Source organism: Vespula pensylvanica, chromosome 10 (assembly GCF_014466175.1).
Source record: "Vespula pensylvanica isolate Volc-1 chromosome 10, ASM1446617v1, whole genome shotgun sequence".
Taxonomy (NCBI): Eukaryota; Metazoa; Arthropoda; class Insecta; order Hymenoptera; family Vespidae; genus Vespula; species Vespula pensylvanica.
The window spans coordinates 3,521,384-3,533,706 of record NC_057694.1 but is presented as its reverse complement, the minus strand read 5'-3'; the positions used below and the strand labels follow the sequence as shown (position 1 = coordinate 3,533,706).

Sequence of the window (12,323 nt, the reverse complement as noted above, 5' to 3'; positions counted from 1 at the left end):
TTATAATGGTTAACAAAAAATTAGTAAAAAATAATATTTTTAGAATATTTAGAATTGATAACAAATTTTTACAAAAAAAAAAAGAAATTGAAAGAATTACTTTCAAATAAAAATGATAATTATTAAAAAAATAACAAATAATAGCAAGAAACTGAAATATTACAATAACATTTTGTAAAATTCAGTAAAACAATGATTATTTTCATAAATTATTACTGTGCCCTTTGTAACTGTTTTTTACAAATTGTAACACAGCCATATATTAAGTTTTATCTTAAGAACATCAATATATGTTAACTACGTTCACTACTTTGTTTTTTCCATTTTTTATACAGCCTTTGACAAGTAAAATTGATAAATTTTAGTTTGTTATGAATATGTTCCAGTAATACATAAAACGTACACACATATATATTACTTTAAACATCCATAATATATTACTTTAAAAGCAATATAAGCGAATCTATTAAACTAATAAGTGCTTTATATTCAGCTTCCTTTTTAGTTGCTCCTGAACTACATTGTACAATACGTGGAGAAGAATCAACTGCCATACTGACTATAAAGATATCTGGACTTATAGCCTCTAATGGTGTTACACTAACTTGTAAAGCTAATGGTGTTAAAATATCCTGCAGTTTACCTAAAAGAGTATCTACCATATCATAATCACATGTATTAGGTTTTATAGCTTCTAACTTTGCTGTAAGCTCTTGGTGTATTGTTATGAAAGTAGTTTTTAATTTTGTATGATAATTAGAAACTTTAAGTCCTAAATTCACTTTCTTAGATGTACTTTTATTTAACTGAGGATAGCGTGCTTCGGCGATCGAGTTACTTATCATTTCATTTATTTTCTGTTGATCTTGTTCATCACCTAAAAGATCTGGACAATTAACAGAAACAAGTTCTTTTATACGATTTAGCATTTTTTTAGCTGCTTCATGTTTCGCTTGTTTCTTTGTAGTTGCTACTCCTTCCTCTTTAAATGTTGAAAGAACACATTGATAAGTAAAGATTCTTGCATGTGGTGGACCTTCATCATTAATAGCTATGTACTCTGGTTCTTGCAAATTATTTTCTGCACACAATGTCTGTAAAATATAAAAGATTTATAATGACCATGTATTTTATATTTTTATAATTAATACCAACTTAAATATTAAAAATAAAAAAATACCTGTAAAGCACCTATTGCATTTACAAAAGGTTCGTTTGGTGGAATTCTTGGAGAAGCTGGTATAACGGTTGGTAAACATGTTTTTATAGGAGACTGTGCAGGTGAAGCTGGCAATTGGGGATAAGCTCTATGAGCTGCTATTTTTTCAAGCATAGCTTTAGCAGCCTCATGTTTTGCGTCTTTTTTACTACGTCCAGTACCTGTTGCACTAAGCCCTTCACATATGACAAGATAGGTGAAAGTATTTACATGTGTACCACCGCCATCATGTATTAATTCGTAATTCGGTACCATTTGTTTTTTCACCATCATTTCTTGAAGTATTGAAACTGGTGTCTTACTCATATTGATTAATTTATAATTTTTATAATATTAAGACCTGAAATATAAATAATAGCTTTAATATTAATCAAATAATATAAGACGTCTTATATATTATTAGCTAATATTCTTTAGTTTATTTAGTAAAACAAGACAATAACAAAAAAGAATGCATAAAAAAGAATTCTTAACTCTTTAAATTACTTAATTCCATTAAATAGTTGAACGTCTATACCTGTTAGCCTGGAAAGATCTTCGATCGAATAGTAATCTTCAATCGAGCACTAACAGACAATTTATATTATTTTATCAGACGAGAAGAGAGATTTTCAAGACGAGTTACTCTTGTCCTCTCCAATCAGCAGGTTAAAATTATAAATATTTACAAATTACATAAATACATTTTACTGATATTAATAAATACCAACTTGTGACCTTTTTGGTACTAATAATGATTTTACTCACCCTTCATCATTTGCAGACTCTACCGCCCACCGGGGACTTCGGGGAACTGTCAAAAATTTGCTTATTGATTTCCGATATTGTTATATTATAATAATGTAAAATTATAAAAATACAAAAATATATATTATTTATGTAATATTATAATAATAAAAAGAATAAAAAATTACATGACGTGACAAAGCATCAAACGTACAGTCTGCCAGCAGTAGAGAAGAAAATCGATTAGAGTAAAGAAACGATCGTATTCCGATTGTCTGTATAGTTATATAGTAAGTAGTCATGGATGGCGCTGCCAATAAAAAAATCTGAATGCAGATGAAAAATTCGTATATAGATATATTTATGCTAAATTTGTAACATATAAATATGTATCTACATGTATAAATTGTAAATCATTATTTAACTTCAAAATGCAAAATAAAAATTCATTAGATAGCAATAAGATAACAGAAATAATAGAAAAAAATTAAATTATTTCTATTCTTTAACTTTATTTCTTCTTTTACATGAATTTCTTATGAAAGCATAATGAAAGTGCAGATTTTAATTTTAAAAATAACGATACTCCAATATCGAAGCAAAAATTTATTACGTTCGTGATTTTAAAAAATAACTAATCTATTTAAAAAAGACCGTTGAACTATTAGATAACAAGATTTTATATGATTGTTTTATTTTAAAATAGTCAAAAAATAGGACTATTCAGATAGATAATGTTTCTTTTCTTGTCTTATCATAAAATTTGTCTAAAAAGCTTTGAAAAAGTATGATTGATATTTAAAACTACCTAGAAATTATTGAGTCACCTAGGGATTTTTGACATACCCTATATTTAATATTAAATATTTATCAAATGTTCTTGAAAATAAAAATGTATGATCTTTTTTCTTTCTTTAAACGTGATTAAGACTCAAAATATTACATTCGTAATGTGAAATTTAGATATATACCTATCTTTTATAAGACTGTTAGTGATCATAAAAAGCAAGCAGATGTCGCAATTGCACATAGCTATTGTTAGGGAAGTTATCGAATAAATGTAGATTTTATATTTACTTTTGAACGTATTTTACTTTAATAAATTATTTTATTAATATGTAAATAGTGAGAAATCTCTTAATTGGTGGCTAGTATCTCTGATAGAGAGAAGAGAAAAAAAAAGTGAAATAATATCGCTATTACGAATAGCGTGTCTCATTTTCAAGCTCGTGCCACCCGCCATAACGAACGCTTCTTGGTACGAATAGTTCGTTTGAATGAATCGTCCGAACGTGCTCGGGTTTCGTTAATTGGTGTTAGTTTTTTGGTGTAGCATTTTTAATGCACACAAGATAATTGCATGCGAATTGACTTATGGTGACAATTTGAAGTCATGGAAGTGGCACGAAAGTTGCATTTTGATGCGTGTGATATAGAAGACGAGGAACTTAATATAAGCAGCCTTGGAAACAACTCGAGTTGCGATATCGAAGATGTTTTTGATTCTTCGACCGAGTATTCCGCATGCTTATCTACACTTCAACCGAAAAAATTGTCTTTCACTAGTCCAGCCACATGTGAACTCAATGGAAGCTTTACAGTACCACACAATAATAACAAAACACCGGCCATCAGTGTGACAGGTTAGAAATAAAAAAAAATATAATTTAATAAATGTATGTGTATATATATATAGGTGCGAACACACACAAACACACACAAGTATTTGTAAACAAACATTAATATATTTGTAGTTGGAAACAATGCTGTCAATGAAATATTAATCTTTAAAATGCATTCTGCTTTGTCTTATGACATACACCTATTTGCTTGAAACATCTATCAGGTATACAATAAAGAAAATTCTTCAAATAGAATTACATGTGTGTGTTCAAAACATTAAGGTTAACATAGATAGTTACTTGATGTATCTTGTAGATATAAGAAGATAAGTTATTTATTATTTAATTTTATATCAAATACTTTAATACTTTGACTTATATATAGGACCTTCTGGAATAAAGGTTCCATCTCGTGAAATTGGCTGTTCACAAAAAATGTCTCTAGCTTGTAGTCCACCATACAAGCGTGTCAGAGCATTAAGATTATTTGACTCACCTGCTACACCTAAAACTTTAATGGAAAAAAGTACAATGCATACTCCACTTCCTTCCAAATGTACTAGACTTTTCTCATTAGAAAAGCCTAGACCTGTAGCTAGCAGTTACCAAAGTAAATCAGATAGACCTGCAGCCAATGTTAATCCTTTTACACCAAATGGAATGTTATTAACAGCAAGAAAAAGAAGTAGATCAAAACGTAGTCTTAATGGGTATGGATAAACTATTCTATGTTATAAGATTTGTTTCATTTTATATTTTATTAAATATGTTTTGTTTTTGTTTTATATATCAGATCTCCAGATGTTCAAAATAATAAATTTGATCTTGCCGACTCTGAGGATTCTGATAATGAAATAGAGCAACCAACTAAACGTGTAGCTTTACATGAATCTAACATTCCCAGGTACCATAGAGAGTTCCATGAACTTGGTTTGATTGGTACTGGTGAATTTGGTTCTGTTTATAAATGTATTAATAGATTAGATGGATGCGTTTATGCTATTAAAAAAAGCATTAAACCTGTAGCTGGAAGCATCAATGAAAAAAATGCATTAAACGAAGTATATGCACATGCTGTTCTTGGTAAACATCAACATGTTGTACGATATTATTCCGCGTGGGCAGAAGATAATCATATGATTATACAAAACGAATATTGCAATGGTGGTAGTTTGGCAGATGCCATTTTAACCTTGCAAAAAGAAAAAAAGCATTTATCTGAAGCAGAAATGCGGCAGTTATTGTTACATGTTGCTGAAGGTTTAAGATATATCCATAGTGTGCAATTAGTACATATGGATATCAAACCAGGAAACATATTTATTTCAAAAGAGAAAAGGCTACTTGCCGTTAATTATGATTCAGCTGATGATGGTTTTGACGAAGAAGAAATAGTCGAAGAAGAAATTACATATAAAATTGGAGATTTGGGTCATGTAACATCTATTAGTAATCCACAAGTTGAAGAGGGTGATTGTAGATACTTGCCAACTGAAATCTTACATGAAGATTTTAATCATTTAACAAAAGCTGATATCTTTGCCTTGGGTCTTACGGTGTATGAAGCTGGTGGTGGTGGTCCACTTCCCAAGAATGGTCCCGAATGGCATGATATTAGAAATGGAAATTTAAAAGAATTATCGCCCTATAGTAGAGATCTCAATGATTTGCTAAAGGTAAGTTAATAACTGCATAAGAAGTTGTAATATGTTTTTAATAGCATAACTTATTAGTATTATTTAAAAAAAAAAAAAAAAAAAAACATTATTTGCAGTTGATGATTCATCCGAATCCTGAGATGAGGCCTTCGGCTATATCACTTATTCAACACAGAGTATTATGTCCATATGGAAATAAAACAAAAGCTCAGCTTCGACGTGAATTGAATGCTGAGAAATTGAAAAATGAGATTTTATCAAAGCAATTACAAGAAGCAGCAAAGTGTATTAAAACATTTGCTCCAAACGTAGCTGCAATAAATGGCACAGTAAATTCTGAAAGATATAGATTAAGATCTGCAACAAATAGAATCTCAAATAGAGCTATTGGCAAAAAGGTCAATCGTAGCAATAGTACTACAAATTTTTAAATGTTATGTATTGCTTTTACACTTTATTAAGAATACAAAGAAGATAAAGGTGCTACAGAATAGTAGTTCTGCAAAGCATTTTCATCTTAATATTGTGATATCGTATTAATTTTAGTTTCTAAATAAGGGTAAGCCAGCCAACTTATAAACTTCATATCATTGTAATATTATAGAACATTGGTTTCATTCTTATTTATAAAATAGATTTATTATTATTAAATCTTGTTTTGGAAGGTAAGTGGATTTTGGAATCAACAAGAAAAAACAATACTAAGTGTAATTTATAAGTAACATTTGATACAATGGTAATATTTCAATGATATAAAGTGCAGTGTGTAATTGCATGGAACTATGATTACTACTTTTTACTGTGATGAAGACTATATAGTGTTAAACAAAAACTAGGAATTTTACTTGAAGAATTTCTTTTGCTTTTGTTGTTCAGAACATCTTGGACAAAGTAAAATCACATATAATATTTCATGTTACACAGCTCTATTATTCTTGATTATCACTGTTACGAATATATTCATCTTTTTTTACTGAAGAATACAGTTGATGAAAGTAGTAATATTAGTACAACTTAATACGTAATAATTGATTATGATGGTTGTACATTTTCTAAATTTTTGTGCAAAATGAATCAATGCACTTAATGTTTATAAATACAGTAAATGAATTCAACTAAGAAAGTATTTTTGCCATTAAATTTCATCAGTTTTATATCTTCTTAAATTTATCATTTTATTAGATATTAAGTATCATTATTTTACCAAGGGATTAAGGTATCACTTAAATTGAAATTATGCTGTGTTAAATTTATAACATAGCTTTTTTGTGTACACTAGCAAATAATAGCAAACTTTGTGTGAATTTGCTTTTTCATTATTCATTTTTTCTTTCTTTTTCTTTTTCTTTCTTTTTTTTTTTTTTTTTTAAATATGTACACAAGTCTTATCTTTGATTCTTTTTCTGTGTGTTACAAATTATTACATTTATTTCAATTTTATAAATTTGATATTTCTTGCATGTTCACAATTATTTTTATTGTTTTATCTGAGTATTAATTCGTAATACATTTATTATCCATGATTCATTGACAGTAACAATACTATTTTTCGTTTTAGAAAGCTTGCCCTATCCTTAACTAGTTTATTAAATCTAAAAATCATAATGATAAAAGAACATTTTTTTTTATCTATATTCTCATGTATTAATATTTATAAAGGCTCAATTATTAATTTAGTATTAATTACTTAAAATAGATTCCACATGACTAAATTCATTTAGTATTTTTCTGGCAGTGACTGAGCGCATTTTACACAAATTTAATGTGCTTTTAATTTATATTTTTCAGACATATTATATCATTTTTTGATGCATGTAATTAAATATAATAAAGAGAAAAAAGGTTGTGTCAATTAAATAATAACTTTTTGTTCCATAAATTTTATGTTTAAAATATTTTTAAAAAGGTTTTTTTTACAATATAGTTATCTATAATACAAACATTTATCAGGTATTGAATCATACTTATTTATAGTATGTTTATGTTCATAATAAGATATTTAGCTGTAATAAACCATGTTTCGTTGAATGGACAACTTCTATGTAATAAATATTGTCAAGTTTTTAAATTAGCATGAGAGAAAAATAAATTCAGCTGATTATAGTTACATGTGCATCAATTTAGTATATATAATTTCTGTGACAGAGTTAAAAATTATATATTTTTTACATCATTTATTTTGCCTCATTTGCAAACAATATTGGAATACAAGCCTAAAACAGAATGTATAATAGCATGTGTAGCATTACGACTTCAAAATGAATTTCACATTTGTTATTTAAATGGTACATAAATTTATTTCTTTTAACAAGTCTTTGTAGTATCCAAATATGTCTTATATAATGCAAATTTTGTTCAATTCTGTTTTCTTTGCTTTTCTAAGATAAAAGAATGTTTGAACTAAACATTTAATTTTCATAAAACTTATTACTTACTTTGGTTTATTTTATATGTAAACAATAATAAATTTTGTAACATGTTTGTATCACAATAACGATTATATAACCTAATATTAAGTTTATAATAATTTTAACTTACATATAATTACATTTGTAAACCATTGTTTTTTGTATTTAGACCTAAGTTGATTTATCATAAAACTTACCTATATAAATTAGGTAAGTAAAACAATGGAAGTTAATATGTGCCAATGAGGGTGGATCCTGATACCTGGCAGAGAACTGATGTTTTCCATTTTTCATATAAATATAGTATTATTTTTTTATTACTAATAATATAATTATTACAATAAATAATAATAAATTACAGTATCTTTTTTATTTATTTTTATAATATACGATTTCCATGAAACTTGTTGCGGTCATACAAATTTAAAATTGCAATAAAAAATAAATACAGAAGACATTTTATCAGAAGTAAAGAATCATGATAATATATAAAATAAGAGAAATGGAATTCTCTTTCAATGCAGTTCTTAAATATAAATATGTGCATTTTTTAGGTCAAATTTCTTAATTTTTATACATGAATAAAATGTGAAAGTTATTGTTTTTAGAAGAAAACGTTTTACTTTCTTTTTTTATAATTGTACTTATTTTTATATTTAAAATAACTTTACACATCTTCAATTACTAATGTATCAAGTTCTTCTTGTCCTGGACATAAAACAGAGTCAATATTATAAAAAATTGCATGAAGTGTTACTAGAAACCAGGATGCACCTGTAACAAACATACATATATTTAAAATTGTTTTGATTCTTTTCAATATCTTTGTGTAAATATCAAGTCATAGTAATGAATACAACTTTTCTTTATCTTACCAAGTACCCAAAATAGATCTGCTCCAGCACCAATAAAATAAAAGAAAGGTAATGAACAAATCCCAATTAATGCATATAATTGAACTAAAGTTAATTTATGACCATGAATCGACAATCTTTCATTAACATGCCATTTAGATACTATATAACAAATTCCAAAAAGCATTATAATAGCAAATAGTAATAAACTTGATGTAATCCTAAAATAATATTGTGCAAATAATTAGATACTTAAAGTATGAGAATACAATATAAAAGTAATGTTAAGATAAAAAGTAACGTTTAAAAATTAAATTTGATAATTTATATATATATAAGTAATTTTTCTCAATAATTTCTACATTGTAAATATTATTCATAAAACTTACAAACAATATATAAATAATCCAATGAATACAAAGAGGTAATTGCTGTGAAAGTATTCAAGGTTTTTCACAACTCTTTTACTTAATATTGACACACTTTGGGGTGATTTGACATAATTAGTATTTAGAAATAATCTCCAAGGTTTTATATTAGTTTTCGTATGTTCGATCCATGCTTGAACTTGAGGATATCCTAATTTACTAAATGGAAGTTGTGGTAATTGTAAAAAATTCAATTTAATAATATAAATAGATTTAAAAAATTAGTTATATTAAATTATATGTTAATATTTACATAGTACGTATACGAATATAGTAGTAGATTATAGAAAATATGTATAGATATATATTTTATATGTTTTAAATATATCTTTACCCGCTTATGTTATTATGTTTAGGCGGTTGCATCTTTCCTGAAATTATAATATTCGTGTCTATTATTTTAGACTTTTATAAATATAAGTAGCACCAGTTGCAGTAAAATATAGTAATATTTCAATCCGACCAAAAATGGAATTGAAGCTAGATATACATATAAACATTCTGGAAATAAATATTAATCGTATTCTGTTGATTATTGAACAAAAATTATTGGCATATTTGAAACAAAATAATAACAACAAAATTCATAACATCAAATTCATATGTTGATTAAAATTTTCCATTATTATTTTGAAAAATATTTTTCACCAAAATACGATTAAAAAATTTGATAAAAGTAGTCGAAAAATATTTTAGGGATCTCAATTGTTTCCATTATTAAACTTTATTCATTTCCGATATTCAACAGATTTATTACTTCTCTAGGGGAATTTGTTTCGCTTAAGTGGTAACCATGATGTCTCCTACTTAATAGTTCAGAATAGTTAAGAAAATGAAAATGGCCGATTAAAGTTATTGTCAGAATGTGTAATATGAAGATAAGTTGTTTTACAATGGAATCCTTTGAAAATATTTTGAAATCAAGACAGGGTAATGCGACCGAAATTGTACAGCATAATGGTGATACATTTATTACAAACAGCGATAGAGGTTTTGCTAACAAAAGTTGGTTTCGACATACTGAAGAAAATTTCATTTGCAATTACGCCTGTAGAGCCTATCAGCATTGTAAGTTATCGATACAATGAATATATTATAAATTTTATTTAGATCATAGAAAATTTATTTACAACTATTGTTTTTATATATCTAAGCTCGCTTGGTGCAAGGAATTTGTCCCCGCTAAAATGCTTTTGGCAGACTCAAGGCCGTTTAGTAACGGCCACGTTACGACTGACGAGGAATATAATTTTAAACGAAATACATTTCGACCACGTTTAATATCAGAAAGTTCAGTCGATTCAGAAGATAATTATGAGATAGTTTTCGAAACAGATTCGGAAAATATTTATGACAGCGATTTTGATTACAATGAATCGACTGATGAGAGTCAAAATGAAAATGAGAGTGAATGTGAAATAACTCAAAATGAAAAAACATATAATTTTCAAACTCGTAAGGTAATGAATTTGAAATAATGAAATATTTATAGTCTTAATAAATTTTTATAATTTTTTAAAGTTTGTTTTAACATATTGAAAATGTAAAGTCTGGAGCAATTATAAATAACGTGAAATGACACATAATAGTTCAAAATCGCTTAATCATGTCTGATGCAATAATTTATTTTGTGTTATTATTTTATCACATTGTTAATATATTACAGGTAACATTTAATCTGACACCAGTTGTACATACAATGGTACAGTGGGACTATGCATATCGTGCTGCTCGAAAAGGTCCATGGGAGGAAATGGCCAGAGATAGAGAAAGATTTAAAGGACGTATTAATTGTATTCGATGTATTCTTGAACCTATTCTACAAATTCAACATCGCACTCATATATGGCAAGAACGATTTGCATAGTAGGATCAATAATTGTTTATTATCTGTACAAAAGAAATTTTTCACAAAGGTTGCTGAAATCATTAAGGAAAGGGATGAATATTTTGCAATAAAAAATAATGTGTATAATAAAAGTCTTCCAAAAAGAAAATAGAAAAAGGCTGTGAAAGTATAGTTTAGAACAGGGATTCCCAATAGTTACTAAATTTAGATGAAAAACATCCAGAAATCTTAATAATATATGTTCAATGGTATGAAGTAAATGATGAAACAAAATTTATATTTCTTCTTTAATTGCAATAATAATTCTTTTACAGAAAAAATGAAGTTGTCAATACACAATACTATATAAGAAACTATGGAAATTGAAGTAAAGAAATCATTTGATGCAATGGATATACTTTTGAATATTTTTTATAAAATATTTGTAATTTTACTTTAAAAGAGTGGAATCCCAGTATTTCTTCACAGTTTCATATTTTTATTCAAAAAGGTTAAAAGATTTGTTACTTATAATTATTTTTATTATATAAATATACTATTAAAGAGAGAAGATAAATTGCATATAATAATGAAATTAGAGGTTTGCATAATAATTTCAATTTTAGCAAACATTTTTTTATTATTTTAAGTATAATATTACATACAAGTAATATATTATTTCAATATTATCTAAAATGTATATTTATAAGTATTGCATTCAAATAATTTCTTTTACATAATACTAAATTCAATTGTTGAACATCAGTGGAATCATTGCTAGCATTTGGAATATATTTGGTAACACATATATATTTTTTATATTATGAAAACCAAAGAAGCATAGTTATATGTTATTGAAAAATGCAAAATAAAATGTTTAAATAAGTCATTCTTATAACGCATTTCTTTATTAATGTGTTGATATCTATTATAATTATTGTCTTAAACTTAGCATACATTATAAAAATTTCAGTGAATTATTAAATCTTTTTTCAATTATTATTTGTAAGTAGCAATTGTCAAACGATAATGAAATACAGATTTTAAATTTATGACAGAAAATGAAATAAGAAATAACAAGTGTATGATCCAAGTTATATATCCCAGAAAATTCAGCAACCTTGTGAAAGGTATTGAAGATTTTTCTTAAAGCGTTTAAGCTTAATCTGGACAAAAGTTTAGAAACAAAGAATATTATATACAGGATGGTATATTAAAATGGAAACACTCAACAATTCTTTGTCATTTATGAATTAAATTTAGACCTTTAGAAAGACATTCTTTTGGACAAAAATATTCTATTATTATATTTATTTTTCCAAATATTATCTTTTTCCTAAAGAATATTTTATATCAATAATCAACCAAGATATTTAAATAGTTTTCTTTAAATGTTTCATCCTGTATATTTGTAATATATATTAAAACTAGGTGTAAATGCTAGAAATCAGTAAACTCACATTCTAGAGCACATTTCCGCGTGGTTTTGTTTTACACATTTTATGTAATATATATATGTATATATTTGCGTGTGTATGTATGTATGTATGTATGTATGTATGTATGTATGTATGTATGTA

At 26.4% G+C, this 12,323-nt stretch overlaps 4 protein-coding genes across 5 annotated transcripts; 2 read left to right on the top strand and 2 right to left on the bottom strand.

The window, feature by feature from the left end:
- Nucleotides 1-152: 152 nt before the first annotated feature.
- LOC122632720 (interferon-inducible double-stranded RNA-dependent protein kinase activator A homolog B-like) lies at nt 153-2,179 on the bottom strand. 2 transcript variants are annotated; one of them, XM_043819879.1, is made up of 4 exons: nt 2,134-2,179; nt 1,967-2,012; nt 1,181-1,559; nt 153-1,094 (listed from the first exon to the last, which is right to left on the bottom strand). In XM_043819879.1, the coding sequence occupies exons 3-4, from the start codon at nt 1,523-1,525 to the stop codon at nt 438-440; spliced, it is 1,002 nt and encodes a 333-aa protein (XP_043675814.1). In that variant the 5' UTR covers nt 1,526-1,559; nt 1,967-2,012; nt 2,134-2,179; the 3' UTR covers nt 153-437. The 2 variants fall into 2 exon arrangements, with proteins under 2 accessions (XP_043675814.1, XP_043675813.1); XM_043819878.1 differs by lacking the exon at nt 2,134-2,179 and adding an exon at nt 1,737-1,785.
- A 796-nt stretch (nt 2,180-2,975) lies between these two features.
- On the top strand, nt 2,976-8,068 carry LOC122632719 (wee1-like protein kinase). The gene is made up of 4 exons (XM_043819877.1): nt 2,976-3,588; nt 3,953-4,277; nt 4,361-5,243; nt 5,342-8,068. The coding sequence occupies exons 1-4, from the start codon at nt 3,339-3,341 to the stop codon at nt 5,654-5,656; spliced, it is 1,773 nt and encodes a 590-aa protein (XP_043675812.1). The 5' UTR covers nt 2,976-3,338; the 3' UTR covers nt 5,657-8,068.
- Nucleotides 8,069-8,228: 160 nt separating this feature from the next.
- LOC122632722 (prenylated Rab acceptor protein 1) lies at nt 8,229-9,587 on the bottom strand. The gene is made up of 4 exons (XM_043819882.1): nt 9,250-9,587; nt 8,877-9,074; nt 8,509-8,708; nt 8,229-8,407 (listed from the first exon to the last, which is right to left on the bottom strand). The coding sequence occupies exons 1-4, from the start codon at nt 9,279-9,281 to the stop codon at nt 8,301-8,303; spliced, it is 537 nt and encodes a 178-aa protein (XP_043675817.1). The 5' UTR covers nt 9,282-9,587; the 3' UTR covers nt 8,229-8,300.
- A 136-nt stretch (nt 9,588-9,723) lies between these two features.
- LOC122632721 lies at nt 9,724-11,077 on the top strand. Its single transcript, XM_043819880.1, has 3 exons — nt 9,724-9,983; nt 10,070-10,375; nt 10,582-11,077. Exons 1-3 carry the CDS (start codon nt 9,849-9,851, stop codon nt 10,780-10,782), a joined length of 642 nt encoding a protein of 213 aa, XP_043675815.1. The 5' UTR covers nt 9,724-9,848; the 3' UTR covers nt 10,783-11,077.
- The last annotated feature ends 1,246 nt before the right edge of the window (nt 11,078-12,323 follow it).